Source organism: Mauremys reevesii, linkage group 8, assembly GCF_016161935.1.
Source record: "Mauremys reevesii isolate NIE-2019 linkage group 8, ASM1616193v1, whole genome shotgun sequence".
Classification (NCBI taxonomy): domain Eukaryota; kingdom Metazoa; phylum Chordata; order Testudines; family Geoemydidae; genus Mauremys; species Mauremys reevesii.
The window spans coordinates 100,123,551-100,144,585 of NC_052630.1; the positions used below are offsets into that span (position 1 = coordinate 100,123,551).

Genomic DNA, 21,035 nt, shown 5'->3' on the forward strand with positions numbered 1-21,035 from the left:
CCTCAGGACGAGGGGAGTTAGGGGTAGGAGTATGCCATACTGAATACACATTTGTCGGCAATGCCAGTTGAAAAAGGGAGACTAACTTTGGTAATCACCATGATTTAAATTTAAAATATAAATTATAAGTATGACATTAGCTAGACAAAATATTGATATTAAAGAGAGGCATGAAATGCACTTCATGTAGTGAAACATTCAAACTGATTTAAAAAATAAATGTCAACTTTGCTCTTGATACAATGACTTTCTAATCATATTAGACTAAGAACCTTTGGACCAAGTACCCCTGTGATTTTTAAAAATTGGATCACATTCAGTACACGTAGTTTACATTGATGTAAAGTTATTTCATTCAACAATGTGCACTCTTCTTCTCTTCAGTGAAAAAAAGATAGTTTACCATGTGCAAGCTAACTTGTGGCAATGAAAACAAGGTACAATACTAGAGAAGATAGGCCCTTGAAATTTTAACATGTTAGCAATTCAAGGTAAACCCTAGGCTCCCCTCTAGTATTTTTTTTTCCCGACCTGTAAACTTGTAAAAACTACAAACTGTTTTGTCTTCACTAGGATTTTAGCATGTGCTAGTTAACACCTGGTAAGAAGACATTTTTCTGCTCAGTGTGGATGCACCCTTAGAGTTCATTGCTGTTTTAAAGTAAACTACTGCTATAATTTTAGTGAGTGTCTAACAGTGATTTACGCCACCTTTTATGGTACCACTGGAATTTAAAGAAACTGTAATTGCAAATAAAAATATAATTTTGTTTGTATTAGAAATTATACATAGGTCTTAAGCCTCTTATGAGTTGCTTTTTTCCCTGAACAACTCCTTTTCAGTTATAGGGTCAGTAATCAGTTTTTCAGGACAACAATCAATGGTTAAGGCAGCACTAGGTCCTGGTCACCTTAAAATGTTCACTGAGCTGCATCTTTAAGGACTTTTACTCAATAGATGAAAGGCTAGAAAGACTGTAGAAGGTAGGAGGAAAATTTAGGCTTCATGCAATCTGAAAATACAGTGCATGAAAACAAATACATAAGACAGTCTTGAAACTTACAGTAACAACGTGTAAAGATTCTAGGATGCTGAAAAGATAATGTAAAGGAAATCAATGTAAAAAGCACACAAGATACATTTTTACTTCATTTTCTTATTAAGCATGGTCATAGTAGTCACTGCTTCCATGAGAGGCTTGAGATCATATGGGGCTCTTGAAACATCTGAACAATGGCTCTTCCTCCTCCCCCCACCCCCGAGTTGCACAATTAGTAACTACCTGCAGGCCCTTTTACCAGCAAGGGGCCCTGGATACTGGGGATTCCCTGAAGCCACAGAATCTACTGGTACTCAGGCTGGCCCTGAATGGTATAAAACATTTTTTCTAGGTTAGCGTACATTTCATGTTTGAAATTCCTAAACTGTCTTGACCCACACGTTCAAATCCCAGAAGAGCTGACACAGCCCTTCATCTTTCCCAGAAGGGGTAGTTCTCTGAGAATTTAAAAAACAAGGTTCTTTATGTCCCGCAAAGGTATAAAACATTCTTGTTTGTAAAGCAGAGGTTTACTTCAGTGTTTTTAGGGAAAATTTCCTCTGTCCAGAGTGCTGACTTCACCCCCGAGATTCTTCCTTTTCTGTACAGTATGGATGAGATTCAGAGACTATTTTCATAAGCCTACACTGTGGTTTATCTTGTGAATGCTTTGTATTGCTCCCACAGAAACCCCTGTCTCAGGAGCAGGCTGGAGGAAGAAGGTAGTGTGAAGAGGCTGGTCCTGTGCCCTGTCAATCTCCTGCTTCAAGTTTCATAGGGGCTATGGCAGTGGGAAGCACAAGTTAGCCTGACCCAGAGTCCAAACCAGCCCCCTCAGCTCTGTAGTCACAAGTTGCTTAAACACTGCACCAGTGCTGTGGGTAATTTGCCCCTATGTCTGTAATTTCTCAACTGGGTAGCTTCAGGCTGATATTTACTCTATATAATTGTACAATATTTACCCCCAAAGGACCATATTTATGAAGAACAAATATTTCAAAATATGGTCTTAATGTGGAATTAAAAAATATTTTCAGGAATATTTTGGCCTGTTACATGTTTGGGTACAACTTGATCCAAATTTTGCTGGCACCCTGTCTCGGATTTCGTATCAGTTGCCTTAGCACAGTTTTTGATTTATTCTAAAGCTACGTATATTGTGAGGGCAGACATAGCTTGACCTTCCTAGAATTACTACGTTTTGATTTTTCCCATGACTAATAATAACAGAATACATCCATGAGGTGATGTTGTTCAGAGCACTTAACAGTGTGCTAGATGCATTACAGAGCACACAGCAAATACTGTCCCAACACAAGACACTTACCAGGGGCGGCTCTAGGCACTAGCAAAACAAGCTGGTGCCTAGGGCGGCAAAATCTAGGGGTGGCAAAAGGCTGGGGCCCCAGCTCATCTCGTCCCCTGCAGCCGGGGTGGGGGGCGGCAGGCTGGGCCGGCGGACCTGCCGCAGTCATGCCTGTGGCAGCTCAAGCGGAGCCGCCGGACCCGCGAACTGTCCGCAGCCGCGGGGTCCAGCCGAGCCACGCGGGACCAACGGTCCCTCTGCAGTCATGCCCGCGGGAGGTCCACTGCTCCTGCGGCTCCGGGGCGCCTCCCGCGCATGACTGCTTGGGGCGGCCAAAAAGGTAGAGCCGCCCCTGACACTTACAATCTAGTTTTAAACTTTATAAAACTAAAGAGAGTATTAAATAGTAGTGAAAGAGAAAAAGGAAGGATGAGGGTTACAATAGTAAGATTGTGAGGTTACTTAGGTACATTGTGTGTATATCTTAATGGCACAACTGCTTAATTTTTCTACATTACACCCCTCTTTGAATTTTTCCACTGGCTCCCCCTTCTTTTCTCCATCAAGGTCACACTGCTTGTCGTCACCTTCAAGGACATAACTTTATGCCCACCTACCAACCTAGTCTCTTATCACCTTGCATGCCACCCCCTCTGCTCCATCCTTGATGCCCCATTTATCTGCTTGTCTTTGAAGCATCTTTATGACTTTTTCCTCACCACACCCTATCCAGGGTCCGCAGAACTGATCCACCAAGCTGCTACTTGTTCAAATCCAACCTTAAAGGTCAGCTGCAAATGATTTTTAAAAAATTGAGTTTTTGCCTCTTTTGTGATGTATTAAAAAGTCTTTTTTTTAACCTCAGGAATGTCAAATCTGATCTTTCTTGATTATGCTGGAAAATCTCTGGAGATCCTCAATATCATGTGTATCATGGGCAGTCACACCTTAAGTGAATGGGTAGTGGTTGAATCTGTAACACAAAGTACCCTCTCTCTGAAATGTTCTTAGTCATTTGAGTTACACAGGTATTAATAAAAACAAAACCCAAAGCATTTTAAGCAGTCTGATGAAAAATCCCTTCCCCTCTCAGCTTTTTAGTCTCTTCAATCTTCTGACATTTTTTCTTTTTTGTCTGTCACCACGTGGCCTTATGAGATGGACAAAAATGGAAAATGTAATGTTTAAAATACAAGGAGGGTCTCCTGCTACCAGTACTAAAACATCCTTGGAATTTCTAAATATTATAGATGACAACTTTCTACCTCAAAAAGTGTTGCATCCAACATGGGGAATTCTATATTAGACCTGGTCTTGACAGATAAAGAGGAATTGATCATGGACCTAAAAATTAGTGGTAGCTTAGGTATAATTGATCATGATTCGATCACGTTTGTTATATGCAAACACAATAAAGTCTGACCAGTAATATATCTACTTAGTGCTTTAAAAGTGCCATTTTCACAAAATTGAAGACAATTATGAGTGCAGTGCTCTTCTGACTTGCACTTCCAGGTGGCCTACTGGAGCTGGGGTTTGCAAGTCCCTTGGGGCTGCTCATGCTTGAACTGAGGGCGGAGAGGAGCAAGTGGGGGCGGACCTTGGGGGAAAGAGGCAGGGCGGGGGTAGGGTCTGGTTTGCAGACATTAGGAAATTGGCAACCCTAGTTTAATACCTTTTCAATTGTGTTGTAGGACCAGGTGGTACTCTTGGCTACAACAGGACCCACGCATATGGCTTTGTTTAAAAGATGTTAAACTATGTCTACACAGGTGATAAGAGGGCTTTATATTTGTGTTAACTCAGTTGAGCTATCTAGATTGGAAAAAAAATACTTTTCCCTACCATGCAGGGAGGGCTGCTGACTTCAGTGGTGCACTGTGTGGGTATGGAGTAACTTGAAATGTGGGACCCTATATTACACGGGGTTGCAGAAGGCAGATGACTGATACAGAGTGCTGTTTGTAAACCTCATGTGAGAAGTGAGTCTAAGAATAATTTGAATAACATGAGGAAGGAGGCCTGAAGGAGTAGGGAGGACCAAGGAAGTCTTGAAGATAAGAATGCATGATGGACAAAGAGGCACTGATGCTGGCATAGTTGATGGAGCAAAGAGAGCTAGGGAACATGATAAAAATGAGATCAGAGATGTAGACTCAGCCAGAGTTATACAGGTCCTTGAATAGATGACAAAAATGAGAATTTGAAGTAGTAGGTAAAGAGAGACCAAATGAAGAAGTGAGTGATGTGATCAGAGCCACAAGTGAGGAAGATAATCTTTGCGCAGCTTTAGGACAGACAGAGGAGGACTATTTGTGCATATCAGGGAGTCCAGACAGGATGAGGTTGCAGTAGTCTATGCAGGAGATGACCAGGATGTGGATAAGTGTTTTAACTGTTGGGAGAAAAAGGGTGAGATTTTTGGAGTATCATACAGCAAGACATGAAACGACCTGGTAACAACCTGGATGAATAGGGAGAAAAAGAGATGAAATCAGAGAGAACCTCAAGGTTGCAAATCGGAGGGGCCAGGAGACTGGAGAAATTTTAGAAAAAAAAAAGACTGTGTTTATCCATGTTCAACTTGAGTTGCTGGTTGGTCATACAGGAAAGTATGTCAGATACAATTTGACATATAGAGGAAGCCAAAAGAAGTGCAGAAAAAAAGAGAAGACAAATCATTCATGGCATGATATAGCTGAATTTGTTGAAGGAAGGAAAGATCATCTATGGGAGGTGTTTCAGGAAGAAGAGCATGGGACAATAGACAGAGAAACCTGAGTCACAGAGAGAAAAGGAGGGTGCTGGAGGAGAAACCACCAAAACACATGCTGAAACAGTAACTGGAGCAATATAAAGAGAACCAAGAGAGGGCAGGGTCACAAAACCCAAGGGGAAGGATGGCATGAAGGAGGAGGGAGTGGTTGACAGTATTAAAAATCAAGCGGTCATTGATGAGGATGGTTTCATTGGACCACAGAGAGCACACACCAGATTGGAAGGAATCCATAAGAGAGTTAGTGAGAAGTCAAAACAATGTTCATAAAAGCACTTGCAGGAAGATATCCTTTAGCCTACCTACAGTTTCAGGCTTGCAGTATTTTAAGGCTCACTTACTAAATCTGAGGAGGCAGGGACAGACACACTCTCACAAGTTCTACCTCCCGTGCTTGCAATATATTAACTGCCATATGGTTAGTCTCACCTGTAAGGTTTTGAGGGGTATTTGTGTGTGGGTGTGTGTATATGTGCGCATGTCCATGGTGGGAATCCACAAATGAGCCTCCCCTCTCAGGCTTGCATGACTGAGACACACATGGTCACTCTCCAGTTGCTGTACCATATGGGGAACACAGACATAACAAGTGCCTCCTCAGTGAAGGCTTCATCATTGTAATTGTCACAGGGTGAGTTTAACCTGCTGGGGTTGAGAAGGCACATGTGCACACAGGCCCTCCAGTCCTGAGAGGACATCACTGTGATTGCCAAATGATCAGTCTTACCGGCTGGGTTTGGGGCACATTTGGGGCACACACATGAAACAAGCACCTCCCCTCTGCTCAGAAAGTGCCTCACTGTGGAATGCTACCTAAGTCAGGCTCTCTTAGGTCAGGTGGAGATCTGGAAGGTGGGGGTGCACACACACAATAAGCCCTTCTTTCCCTAGGGCTGCACCACTGTAATTGCTACACAGTGAAAATCACATGGTGAGTGGCAAGGGGGAAACATATATAATCAGCCCCTCTTCTCCTGAGGCTGCCTCCCTGTAATTGCCACATAGACTCACCTGCTGGTGTGTGTGGGGGAAACACACTACTAAGCCCTTCCTTCCCTGGGGCTGCATAATTATAATGATGTGTAATCTGTCATCTGTTGGGAGAAGGAAGGTGTGAGTGGGGGACACATATAATGAGCCCTGGCCTCTTCCCCAATAGGCTGTATCACTGTAATTAACTTATGCTCAGTCAGGGGCATAGGGAAGGCAGCAGGGAGCCACCCACCCAGGCACAAACACGATCCCCTCCTGTCCTAGAGCTACATCACCCTAATTGCTGCATGGACAGTTTTTCACCTGCTGCATCGGGGTACAGGTAGGTGCCAGGGCAAACACCCATCACGTGCTTCCCCACCCCTGGGGCGGCAGCATTGTCATTGTCAGACTCACCTGGTGGGGGCGCATGGGGGCACATACAAACACACTAAAGGAACCCCCGCCCCCGCTCTCCTGGGGCTGCATCACTGTAATTGTCAGGCGCACCTGTGCGGGGGCGGGGGAAGCAGACACAAACACATACAATGAGCGCCCCCCCTCGGCTGCATCTCTGTGGCTGCTGCATAGTGAGACTCGGCAACACCGGCCCAGCCCCCGCCCCGCGCAGCGCCTCTGCCGCGGGCCTGCAGGGGGCCGGGCATCCGCGCGAGCACCCGCCCTTACCCCCGCCGGGACGTTGCTGACACCGTGGCAAGGGGGGGAGGAGTGAGGGACTCCCCTGGCTGTGACGTGTGTTGCCATGGTGACGCCCGGGCAGCGTCTCACTCCGTGTGGAGCGGCTGGGGGACGACAACAAACATGGCGGAGAGGAGCAAGACGGCAGAGCCGGGTCAGTGCCAGCCGCAGTCTCAGGGGGGAAGGAGAGAGGCCGAGACTCCTTACCTGGGGTTAAGGGAGCGGGGCCCTTGCATGGGGGACGAGGGGAGACGTCCCTTCAGGTAGGGGTTAGGGGAGGGTGCCCTTCACTCGGGGTGCGGGAAAGACCCCGCTTGACTTCGGGAGAGGGGACCCTTTGCCCAGGGAATGGGGGGGGCAGAGGCCCCCTTCAGAGGGGAATCACCTTTGCACAGGGAATACGGGGGGGACCCCTTTACACAGGGGGTTCTGGGGAGAGGCCCCTTCACACAGGGAATATAGGGGGAGAGGCCCCTTCACACAGGGAATATAGGGGGAGACCCCTCCACACAAGTGTTTTGGGGGAGAGGCCCTTTCACACAGGGAATGTGTGGGGGGGAGACACCTTAACACGGGGTTTGAGGGAGGGGTCTCTTCACACAGGGAATGCAGTGGAGAGGCCCCTTTGCACAGGGGTTTTGGGGGAGAGGCCCCTTTACACAGGGAATGTAGGGGGGAGACCCCTTAATACAGAGGGTTTGTGGGAGAGGCTCCTTCATACAGGGAATGTAGGGGGGAGACCTCTTAACACAGGGGTTTTGGGGGAGAGGCTCCTTCACACATGGGGATGGAGAGAAAAGCACCTTCAAGCAGGGAATGTGGGGGGAGACCCCGTCATAGGGGAATGCGGAATGGGGGAGAAACCCCTTTTCATGGGCAATGGGGAGAGACCTCTTCACTCAAGAGGCGGGACTAAAAGTCCCCTTCACATAGGTGATGAGGGTAGATGGAGCATCTTCCTTTCACAGGTGACAAGGTGGTAGTGAGGAGAGTCCCCTTCACACAGCATCGATGTGCATATGTGTGGGAGCAGGTTTCTCCTTTGTGGAGGCGGTGGTGGGGAGAGCCTCACTCAGAGGGCAAATGAGATAAGAGGGAGTATCTCCTTCAACCAGGGGACAAGGTGGTGGTGGAATGGTGTGCTTTCTACAGAAGGTGGGGGGAACATCCCCTTCACACGTGGGACAATGATCTACTTGATCCAACATTTGTTGGTTTCTTAATAAATTATATTTTTAGTGGGGACATGGGACTGGGATTTAAAACCATATCCCATGCTGGAGGTTTGGGGATTGTTCAGCAGTTGTCCCCTTTCCCAATGCCATTAAGACCAAAATGCCTTGAGTTTGCTAAGTTACAGCATACTGAACACTTTATACTGAGGTAACACAGGTTACTCTGTGTGAAGGTCTTTTGGACAACATCCTAAACAACTGGATTCTGTTCACTCTGCATGGATGCTAATGATTCCACCGTTATGCTCATTGAATGAATGTGGATGAAACTGAGGTCCTGTCTTTCTTCATGGACATTAAAGGTCCCATACAGCTTTTGTTTCTAGGTGTAGGCGTTCAAGTGTTCTGAGATAGAACTGCTGCCCTTTCCACCATGTGTGAAAATAAACACCTCCAAGACACTTTATGGGGAGTAAGGGCATTAATCTTATTGAGGATAAAACCAGGGTAATATCATTCTTTGCAGATATTAAACATCCTATGGCACTTCTCATAAATTTCCCTGATGCCTTTGGCCAAAATTTCCCTTATCCCACAGCACTGTGTTGCATATTGTGCATCTGCTATCCATTTCCACCTAGAAGTGGCTTCATTTTTAGCAGAGCTGCCTATAGGTAGGGATGTGATTTTGGTCCTTTTGTTATGAAAAGTGGAATATGTGTAAAATGTTGTTTTGCTCTGAAAGCCAGTGTTATGTAGTGCTTCATTTATGCTTTACTTTGCCCTTACAGCATATTGCTTTTCTTCCTAGCATCTGAAAGCACAAATTGAGCCTTTTTGTGAAGTTACTATTTTTATCCCCATTTTACAGATATGAAAACTGAGGTAAAGGGCTCTTAAGCCACATTTCAAAGGATCACAGGGACATACAAATTGCCATTCATGACAATCATGACATTGGGCCACCTAATTCAGTATGATATCTTTTACGGTAGCCAGTATCCGATGCTTCAGAGAAAAGTGACAAAAACACCATAGTGGACGGTTATGGAACAATCTTTCTTAAAAGCAAATTTCTTCCTAAATCCTGTAATTTAGTGGTTGGCTTATGCCCTAAAGCATAAGAGTTTATACTTATTTTAAGAATATATCCTAACTAATATAAATGTGAATCTTCTCATTTGTCTAGATAAATATCTAGTCCTTTTTTTGGATCCTAATAAGCTCTTGGCCTCAATGATATCTTGTGTCAGGCAGTTTTACAGCTTAGTCACACAGACAAAAGTATTTCCTTTAATTAGTTTTAATTTTTTACCTTTTAATTTCATTAGGAGTCCTCTTGTTCTTTTATTATGAGAGGATGTCAGTTTACTTTTTTATACCATTCTTATTTTTTATATCTGTATCATGTTCCCTCATATTAATCTCTCAAAGTGAAATTGTCTCAGTAGCTTCATTCACTGTTGACACAGAAATCTTTTCATGTGTCTAATCATTTTTGTTGCAGATTTCTGAACCCTTTCTATATTTTTTCCTTTTTTTGAGATAATGTGACTAGAACTGAACATAGTATTTCAGAAGAGGGTGTCCCATCGATTTATATTATGATGTTCAGTATTATTTCTTATCCCATTTTTTACACATCCTAAGACTTTGTTTGCTTTCTTAATCACAGTTGCACATTGAGCAGAGGTTTTTACTTAGATGTGCACAGTGACATTCAGCTCTTTTCCCTGAGTAGTTAAAGTTAATTTGCAACATGGTAAACACTAATTCTTGCAATGTGTTACCTTGCATTTGTTGACATTGAATTTCACCTGTCATCTCCCTGCCCAGTCTCCTAGCTTTGTTATGTCTTCCTGAAGACCGTCAGTCTTCTCTAATCATAACTAACCAAAATACTTTCATGTCATCTGCAGATTTTGCCACATCACTGTTTCTTTCTTTCTTTTTTTTTTTTAGTTCATTAGCAATGTAAAAAGTACCACCAGTTCTATTACAGGACCTTGAGGAATCCCACTGCAAACTTTTTGCCATGTTAAAAATTGACCATTTATTCCTATTCTTAGCTTTCTCTCTCTTAGCCTTTTTCTAAATCTTGACAAAACTAATACAGAAATGCTTAGTTTCCTCCTTCTGGAGGACTTTAATTAATGTTTTTTTGGAAAGTCCAAATAAGTTATGTCAACCAGAAGAATCTGGAATAGAATCTTGTGTACTAAAAATACTGTATCTCCTGTTTAGACATTTTTCAGTAAGTTAAACATAGATAACAATGGGTAAAATTTTCAATATCACGTATGTCCAATTTTCAGTAGTAATTTACTGTACTTAGGGCCAAATTTTCAAAGGTATTTAGGTACCTAAAGATCCTCTTGAGATTTTAAAAAGCACCTAAGCATGTTAGGCACCTAACTGCTTTGATTTCAATAGGAGTTAGGTTCCTAACTTGCGCCGTCACTTCGGATAAAATTTTCAAAAGTGCCTAAGTCCAAATACATCAGGTTTTGAAAATGTCCTTCATTTCTTTCCTCTACCCTTAAGATTATTAAGGTGTTTCATTCAATTCTTTCTAGTAATTTATTTTTAGGAAGAGCTAAGGATTTCACCCTGTTCTATTTCATAGCTATGAATATTCAATGTTTTCCAATCTTAGAGAATGCTCTTTTCCTTTTCATTTACTTTATATTACCCTTTTTTATGTATAGACCTCCATGCGGCTTTCCACTGACAGTAATTCTCATAATTTCACAAATAAGTGATTGCTATTTCCTCCTTACACAATTGTGATTTTTTTTTCTAGGTGATTTTTAAGGAAAAGTCAAAGTTTAAATTACTCATACATCTTACAGGGTTCTAAATTAACTGTCCCTACTCAAGAAAGACAGCACAATAGAGACCTCTGATCAATGTGCAGCTGCAGTCAAAGAAAGCTAACAAACTGTAGGTTGCCTAAGGAATGGGAGGGTGAATAAGACACAGAATACTACAATGCATTTATATATATCAGTGTTCAGCTTCATCTAGAATAGTGTGTGCAGTCAGGTCATCCCATCTCAAAAATGGATATTGGAGAACTAACAGGGATTCAGAGAAAAGTGAAAAGAATGAACAAGGCCAAGGAAAAGCTCTCATATGAAGAGAGACTGAAAAGACTGGGATTGTTTATTTTAGCAAGGAGACAAATAAGAATTGATAAAAGTATATGAAATAATTAGGGGTGTAAAGAAGGTAGTTGGAGAACTTCTGTTCTCCCTGTCTCATAACACAAATGGATGTTCAATAAAATTAAATCTGGGAAATTCAAAATAGATAAAAAGAAATACTTTTTCACACAAGTAATTAAACTGTGGAACTCATTGCCACAAAGTTGAGGAGGCCAAGAACTTAACGTGATTCAAAAGAGGATTGGATATTTATATGAATATCAAGAATATCCAGTTATAATTAATTAACAAAAAACTTCTAACATATATTAAACATCATTGTTCAAGTCTTAAACCAATCTTTACCTATTACAGATCAGATTGAGACCTACTGTGAGGGGCAGATTATCACACATCTGCTTACTGAGGTTTATTCATCTTCCTCTGAAGCCTCTGTTATTGGCCACTGTCAAAGATAAAATTCTGGACTAGGTGGACATCTGGTCTGATTCTGTGTAGCAATTCCTATGTTCTTATGTTGATTAAAGTGTGTCTGTACTCTGAAAAATGATTGTAAAAATGGCATCTCAATAGATCTGTTTCTTGTGTATTTTCAGACTAATGTACTGATTTTAGCAGCAACATTTAGATTTTATTGCTTTGAACTTTTGTTAGTCCTGCAGACCAACACAGAGCTCTGGGAGAAGAAGGTAGATTCTATTCTTGTATTTCATCAACAAAATTGTTAATACATTTCATTCAGTTGGACCTGTGCAATCCTAAGTGAAGGCTGTAAAGTTGCATGGTGTCATCAAAAACATAATTTGAAGACAGTGGGGTTGAAAAGGTGAAATTGTAGTCATAATTTGTCCTGCAGCATCTTTATTATAGTATTGGTGATGATCCATGAGAGGGAAGAAATTCAGCTCAACTCTCATAACCTAAATGGAGTTTGCAGGCCTGATAGAAAAGAAACCAACAATGCATCTTTTAACTTGCAAATTGAGCACATTTGTTGTGGAAATTATTGAAAGACAACAAATACTGAACTACATTATGACCTTTTTTCTAGTCTATTTTCATAGTGGAGCCACACTTAAAGGAGGTGGGAAGTATGTTATCTGCAGTTTTACTTTTATACAACAACACAGAAGAAAAATAATTTTTTAACATCACATGCAACTGTTTACATTTGTAAGTTTACTTGAAATATCACATGCGACCATCTGACTTTCCTATATTTTTTTGTCTCAAACATAAAATTGACTTGAAATTCTCCCTTTTATTTGCTCTCATATCAATACCCCTGATTGTTTCTCCCAATTGTAAATTAGCAGCTGAAATAGTGGGGGAAAAAGTGGTGGAACTTTTCCTCTTATGTAGCAAATCCTTCTCTTCATCTTTCTCTCCCCCCATCTTTTCCCTCTGTTTCTTTCCCTTTTTCATCTTTCTTTCTCTTTCATTTCTGTTCTCTATTAACATTTACTTTCTCTTTCAGCTGTTTTCTCTTTAATCTCCTTTGTGCTAATTTCCCTTTTATATGTGGCTCCCCCATTCCTTTTTTGTTAGTGCTTATCCCTTCTTTTTGCCATTCCCTTTGTAAAGAGCTTTGCAGAAGTATTTGACTAGGGTTATTCACTTTCCTTTTGCATCAAGCTGCAGTAGTTTCTCTAGGACTAATTTCTGCTTGCAGTTGGCTCTGAGCTTCACCTACTGAGTCCTAGTCAGTTTCCCTCTGCAAGTTCTTAGTGCCAGTTTTTATAAAGTATCCACAAATATTGCATGCTTCCATATTTGGGTGCCGGCCATGAGACCTACGAGTCTCAAGATGGGGACCCAAAATTAGAGGTAATTTAGTTAATCTTCACATATAGAGTCTACTGCAAAATGAAAGTTATTAGGACTAGTTAGTTTCCTTTCAGAGCTGCTCAGTTTCACTTCCTGCTTTTCTGCTAAGCTCACTTTGATGTCTGATATCTTTTTAAAGGACACTGGATATAAGAAGATGCCCTACTTGGTTGAACATCCTTTCAGACTGAAGTTCAAGTTATCACTCCAATTTTGTACAAAGAGACAACCTTACTAACATATCTAGGGAATATTTAGGGATAGGTGGATGAGACCACTAAATCCCTTTAATTAAACCACATACAGATAGGGTTTTGAACCACTAACCTACCTTCTATTGGCATGTGGCATGCAGAAATACTTGAATGATCATCCTACTTGTCAGGTAAACAGAAAATAAAAATTCAGTGAATGAATTTAACTTTGCAGAAATGGAATTCAGGCTACAGTTTCACTAGTTACCCCATTCTTCCCAGGTTGCCCTCTTTCTTTCAGGAGCTGTATTTTCCTCAGAAGACATGCAGCTCTTTCCAAAGGCCTGGGAGAGAGTAACTAGCATGATCAAAGTATGCCGGTTATCCTCTCAATCTTTTAAGAGTCTTCTGTCTGGGACACTTGTATCTGAATCAGTATTGCTACTTCTAATATGTATTTGTTCGTCATTTTGGGGTTATTAATATTGTGGCCTGCTGATGTTACATTTGGGCCACTGTCCTTTTAATCATAGTAAAAGGAGGGACAGCAGGTACTCCCATGGCTGGAGGAAAAAAAATTACTGTTGAACCTTTTGGTCCAGCTTCCAACAATAAACATGTTATTCACTGAATGTGTGTATTTTATTGATCACTTTATTGCAGTTTCAATTGTGTATATATAATAATCTTTATTTCCTGTCCTATACGGGTGTGTGGTGTTGCACTACACTCTGGGTAGGTCCAGACTACCCGCCGAATCGGCGGGTAGCGATCAATTTTGCGGGGATCGATATATCGCATCTCATCTAGACGCGATATATTGATCCCCGCACGCGCTCCCGTCGACTCTGGAACTCCACCGGAGCGAGTGGCGGTAGCGGAGTCGACGGGGGAGCCGCGGACGTCGATCCCGAGTGGTGAGGACGGGAGGTAAGTTGGGATAAGATACTTTGACTTCAGCTACGGTATTCCCGTAGCTGAAGTTGCGTATCTTACCTTGACATTGCCCCCCAGTGTGGACCAGGCCTATGTCTCTTGTCTCCCTCTGCTTCTGTCCTCCTTCCCTCCAGCTCCTGTCCCTCTTTCAATCCTTCATCACTCTCAGAGCTCCTGTCCTTCCCTTATTTGCACCCCACTCTGCACAGGCAGCCTTAATCCTGGTATTTCCTAACTTTGGAGTGCTTGACTTTGCAACCTAAACATTCTTTTACCACACTTTTCCTTAAATGTAATTTTATTATTTATATCACAGTTGAGTCTAGAGACCTCCATCAGAATTCAAGCTTTATTGTTCTTGTTGCTGTACAAACACATAAAAAGATGCCTACTCCGCTCTTACAGTTGAGGGCACTGATCCTGCAACCATTTATGAAAATGCCTAACTTTAAGCATGACAAGGTGGCTAATCTTTTATTAAACCAATTTCTGTTGGTGAGAGACACAAGCTTTTGAACTTACAAAGAGCTTTTCAGGTCTGGGAAACGTACTCCGTGTTAAATACAAACAGATTGTCTGGCATAAGTAGTTAACACATTTCAAGAGACTATTCAAGGTGAAGTGACCTATTAACACCCCTCCAGTCATAAGGCCATCATGAACAGACTACCCATATATCCCGCAAGAACTTGCTTCAGTACAGAAATAAAAACCCCTCTGACAACACACCCTTATTTGTTACCTACCACTCAACAGTGGAACCCAGATAGGATATTATTCAACAATTACAACCCATGCTTGATGGGGACTACGACCTGAAGGAAATCTTTCCTGAACCCCTCTTTATGATGCAATTCCACCAGTCAAGTCAATGCTTGTTTCTTGGGCCCAGAACTGGTGCTCCGCCATCTGCAGCTGCTCTGTAAATGCTGCCAACAACTTTGAATTGTTTCTTTCTATGGCCCACAGCAATCCCACTTCCAAGGAATCACCAAGTTCCCCGCAGCTCCTCTGGCAGCTCTGCAAATATGGCAGGATCAGGCGCTGAAGCTTGCAACGCTCATCACAGTAGTGCACAGCTGTGTAGGATTCATGCTTCTGACACAGATGGTAGACACCAAAGAGGAATGCATGGGTTTGTGGGGATTTTTTAAAAGAGGCACGAAACATTTTGGGATGCAGATGAAATTATGGGATGGAGACAGCAGTGGCTCCAGGCACCAGTGTTCCAAGCGCATGCCTGGGGTGCCCTGCTGGTCCCTGCGAGGGTGGCAGTCAGGCTGCCTTCGGCAGCTTGCCTGAGGGAGGTCTGCCGGTCCCGTGGATTCGGTGGCAATTCGGCGGCGGGTACGCCGAATCCGCGGGACCGGCAGACCTCCCACAGGCGAGCTGCCAAATCCGTGGGACCGGGGACCTCCCTCAGGCAAGCCGCTGAAGGCAGCCTGACTGCCATGCTTAGGGTGGCAAAAAAGCTAGAGCCACCCCTGGATGGAGAACACTGCATTATGGGACGTTGAAATCATATTCCCAGTCATCCCTGCACGGCTTGTTTGGCCCCATGAGGCACTGCAAAACCTTTCCAAAACACCCTATGCTAGACGATGGCGAGTTGCTCAGTAGGAGAACTACCCAGAGTGCGCTGTTTTCTCTATCGATGCAAGCGCCACCGACACAAGGGGCATAGTATGGACACGCAAAAGCAATTTAATTACTGCGCTGGCTGTATGCTGATGTAAATTAGGTCGCCATGCAGGGGGCTGGACTAGAAGACCTCTTGAGTTCCCTTCCAGTTCTACACTTCTGTGATTCTGTGACGTAATTCTGTAGTGTAGATCTGGCCCCAGATCTGAAGAAGAGCTCTGTGTAATCTTGAAAGCTTGTCTCTGTCACCAACAGAAGTTGGTCCAATAAAAGATATTATCTCACCTATCTTGTCTCTAATATCCTAAGACCAACATGGCACTAACAACACTGCTTTTAACTTTAAGCATGTGAGTAGTCCCATTAAGTTCAGTGGGAATACTCACATGAATAAAGTTACTCATATGCATATGTATTTGCATGATTGGGCCCTATTTGAAAATAAGTGATATCGAAATGTGAAAGGAGAGGGATACAGTCAAATACATTTTTATATATACAAACTATGTGTATTTTAATTTTTTCATTAATTTTTAACAAAATATTATTATAAATCAAGTATGTATCAGCTGTCCCTATCTGCTCCTTCACCCTGGCATCATAAATTAGCTAATTTCTGATAGTTATTGTGGCAGATTTTGAGACGGGATTTGAAGGAGGAGGTCTTACTTATTAAATGTATCTAACTTTTATTATTAATTAAATAGTTTAACTATTATTAAATACTCCATATATTTTTATTTGCAATAACCAATAACATAAAATTACCATCTTATGAAATTAAATTTTAAATCTATATTTGAGATATCTAACGTTACCATTTTTACTTGTAGTCAGTAATAATGTGTTACAGTCATTTTGAATTGTAGATCTCTCAGTACTTTTCCTTTGTGCATCTTTACTTTGATGTTAGTTTGATTTGTTTTCTGTATAGTAATAGCATTTCACTTGCGTCTCAAACCCCCGTAAATACTATAACTTGGCCACTTGCTTAGTTAAGATATTGCTGAATCTATTTCCTGTTAATAAGAAGTATTTTCTATATTTCAACCTGTTATTGCAGAGTTAATGCAAAAGTGTTAATAATATATACTAAATCACTTTGCTAAGATTTTATTTTCTTGGAACATAGAAAAATCTCAAACAGTTGTTTGTTGTTTAGCTCTTCTGTTCTGCAATCCTTTGAGAGATTTGTGGGTAAAAATGGAAAAAAAAATCAGTCTTATGATATGGAGCAATATGCTCTTATAAAGCATTGATTAAATAATAAAGGGTGATGTCAGCTATATACATGTAAACTGGTCAAGTATCAAAGGAGGACAATGCATAGAGAAGCAATTTCTTTACACCTTCTAATTATTGCTTTGTGGAACAGGCAATTCTAGAGAACAGAAGTAGAGGAGCTATTCTCAGTTTAGTTTTAAGTAACTCACATGAATGCTTCAAGAATTAGCTAAAATTGAACCAGTAATTAATAGTGTAATTAATTTCAACATCCTTGCTGAGGGAATCATTCCAAAAGTAGTGCTAAACTTCAGAAATGATTTTTTTTTAAATGAAGAAACAAGTCAAAAAGACTCCAAACTCAAAAGTGAGAAAATTAAAAATTTCAGACACAGCATTGGAAACTACAGTCATAGCCAGTGGGGAAAAATTGGGTCAGTTGCTTGTGGAGCTTCAGTGCTGCTATTAGGTAAGACATAGGATGCCAGTGGCTCTTAAGAAAGCTGTTATGCATGCAGCTGTTGCTTAAGAAATCAACACTTGACACTGATAATCTGACTAACTATTATGCAATATCTAATTTTCCATTTGTATATCAGATAAAGAAGACTATGGCAAAAAATCGTGCACAGTACTTAGAAGTTTCAGTTCTCCTTGATCATTGTCAAGTTGGGTACTGTCTTGTGTGTGTGGTATAAAACCAACATCTGGCAAATGATCTATCTATTTAGTTGGTTACATGACTCATTACAGAGAACACCTCATAGTCACTAATGGACTTTAATCTCACAATACCATGTGAGGTAGGTAGTTATTACCCTCATTTTCTAGATGAGAAATTTAGGCACAGAGTAGATTAAGTAATTTGCCCAAGACACATAGGAAGTCTGAGGCTGAGCCAGAAATCAAACCAAAGTCTCTTGATTCCCATTCCACCAGACTATTCATCCTATCTACTGATCTCCTCTTGTCAACAGACAATGGATAAAAATCAGGTGTCCATGCTGATACTATCTGATCTATTAGCTGCTTTTAGTTCCATTGATTTGTTGTTGACTTAGCTGAAAACCCTAGTAGGAGTAGACTGATTGCCCTTCAGAAGGTCCCAGAGAGTAGTTTAAGGAAGTTTGCTTTTCTGTCCCAAGGTTGTCTTAGGTGGCCTCTGCAGCGGTCCACTTGTCCTTCTTGTTGAATGTGTATATGGAGCTATTAGGAGAGCTAGTAAGGAGGCATGGAATATTGTATTTTCAGTACGCTGATGATCCCAGTCTTTCTATTTTTTTCCCCCGCTTGACTCAGCCAAGGCTGTCAAATATCTTACCCAATATTTGGTATGGATTGGGACAAGGATAGATGAGGGCTAGTACATTGGAAGTAAGCTTCAGCCTTTCAAGCAGGCTCAGGTAAACCTAGCTCCTTTTTGTTTCTTCTACATTCTCTTTGATGACCACTCTCATCACCCTTCCTCTCTCTCTTTCCCCCCCCCCACAAGGGGCACAGAAGGTGCAGCAGAATGGGAACCTCAGCCTGCGAGGGCCACAAAGTCTGACCTAGGCCTGCAGAGTCCACAAAGTCTCACCCTATCACATGAGTCTAAGGCCCATGACCAAAATCCCAAGTCTTTTATGTCTGGGAACTGTTCATTTTATTCTCTTAACCACACTGGAAACCATCTACAGGGGGTGCCAGCAACTAGCTTGGTCGCTTCATCCCAACCAACCACATTGCCTGGTATCACACAATTCCTATCCAATCCATTCCCTCACAGCTAGTAGCCATATGTCAGCCCCTTCATCTGACAAATATACGCCATGATGTCTGAAAACTTCCAGCTGATTGTAATGGGTGTCCCTATGCTGTATCACTGAATCCCCTATGTCCAGGAATATCTTGGTGATCTCGCTATTCACTTTCTTTCTACCCTTGACAATACAGGCTGGATCTGTAGCTCCCCACCAGACCTGCTTTGTGAGCCTTTCTGACCATCCTAGCCTCCTCTCCGGCCATGATTATCTAATAAAGTTTACATTAAGTTAACTCTTAAGTTAACTCCTGTACAGCCCCTGAGCTCATTCTCCCCGAGGTAAATAACCAGGACATGAGGTGGGTGTGCATTGCATGTCAATGAGTGCAGAAGTGGCATGAGCTGCTCGCAGTGCATGCCTCTTCTGCCGAACCACTGGATTCAAACCGTTTCATCCCTGATGCCCAACTGAGATCCAGCTGCTGTCCTGGCTGCCCTCTCGAGGACTCAGTGTCTTTTAGAGTGCCTGCAAATCCAGATATTGCATATGCCCCATATAGCTCCTGAAACCAAACAAGCACATTGGTTAGTTACATTTTTTTATGTTCCCTGCAATCTTTTATTTGGTGCACCGGCTATAGGCCAAACACCCCTGGAGTCACTGAGGTCACCGTCGTGATCCTGAAAGAATGAGTAGCAAATGTTTTAAGGTCAAGACCACATTGCTCAAGGTTTTTCTCAATATTCTGATGAACTGGTACTTTGTCAGGCAGCTGCCATCACCATGTATGGGCAGCAGTCCTGCCTGGAGGCCCTGGAATTTTAGCAAGGCTCTTATTGCCTTTACAGGGCACAAGCATCTACCTGGATACCCCTTCAACACCAGCCTTTCCCTTCTGGTCTGTTTTCCAGTATCTTAAGTGCAATGACGCTGCTCCTGCAGATCGTTGTACAGCTGTTACATTTAATGCATGCTGGGATACGTCTGCAGCTGCTATATGCACCAGCTCACTCATTCTAAAAGTGCCAAAGAAGGCAACAACAAATGCTGCCTTAAATAAAATGGCCTCCTTCTTACAGTTGCAGACCCATGGCAGAGCTTGTACTAATTTTGTCAGGGTTTCCAACCTGTTGTCCCTCCAGCACCTGCCTCTCATGGCCCACCCTTGTAAGAGTTTCCACACTATAAAATGCACACATGAGTCTGGGAAACCTACCAGCCTACTTCAGTAGGACAGGCCTGTTAGCTGGCAGAGATAGTGGAGGGAGCCCAATCACAGTGGGTCAACATACCACACTCTTTTAGTTTTGTTACTTTTAATGAATAACTACCAGCAATGGAAACTTCTCTGGTTTTACATTTTATTTCCCAGGACAGTATGGCTGGGCATTTTTCAACTACCTCCTAAAATAGAGGCACACAAAATTAGTGACCACTGCTGAAAATGTGGGCTTTACTGAGTTGTTGAAGGCCACACAGAAAGTGAGTCCCAGAAATGTGAATAGAAGAATCCAGGGACCAAATTCATCACACTAGTTGTCATTTAAATATACTAAGTGCTTTATTTGCAGTTATCTTGATGCAATGAAGGAAGTCTCATTTAACATTTTTATAAAATGACTCAATTAGTCATAACATTATTTGGTCAAAAGTTTTTATATATACTGAACTATAAAAACAATAGTAATATTCTTGCATATTCAAGTTATCTGTTGAATTACAAATAATTCTTAAAGGATCAAAACCATTTGAATGCCATAATATGCTTGCTTGTGGTTAGTCTGCTTGTGTGATTCAACACATGGCAGTGCAGTGATATGCATATCACTTAAACAATCATATAAACTAAGTGTGCAATTAAATCTGAATATCTGCATTTCCTAGGTGTATTGTAATGGCAAAGCCAAAATGACTTTAGCCACTTGAGAAGTGCAGTGTACTTATGATGATTTGCTCTTTGAATTGTATTTCATTTAAAGAAGTTGTAATAAATATAGGTACTTTTTGGGAAAATGTCCTCCCACGTATGGAGATGTATTGAATAATCACAAATCCCTGCATGGCCAATCACGTTTTACTTTTTCAGCAGAACCATTGCTTGTCCATGGGCCAAATCTGGCTTATGTTTCTTCAGTGTAACTCTGCAGTAACTGTCAGTTTCATATATACACCACTACCTCGATATAACGCCACCCGATATAACACAAATTTGGATATAGCGCGGTAAAGCAGTGTTCGGGGAGAGGAGGGGGGGCGGAGCCGCGCACTCCGGTGGATCAAAGCAAGTTCAATATAACACGGTTTCACCTATAATGCGGTAAGATTTTTTGGCT

At 41.9% G+C, this 21,035-nt stretch overlaps 1 protein-coding gene across 4 annotated transcripts in view; it reads left to right on the forward strand.

Moving 5' to 3' along the window:
* The first annotated feature begins 6,822 nt into the window (after window positions 1-6,822).
* Window positions 6,823-21,035, forward strand: part of LOC120371080 (BEN domain-containing protein 5) — a 1,353,498-nt gene continuing 1,339,285 nt past the window's right edge. For all 4 annotated transcript variants that reach the window (XM_039486580.1, XM_039486581.1, XM_039486567.1 and 1 more), the window contains exon 1: window positions 6,823-6,947. In XM_039486580.1, coding sequence (XP_039342514.1) covers window positions 6,917-6,947 — 31 coding nt within the window. In that variant the 5' untranslated portion in view covers window positions 6,823-6,916. The remainder of the gene's footprint in view (window positions 6,948-21,035) is intronic.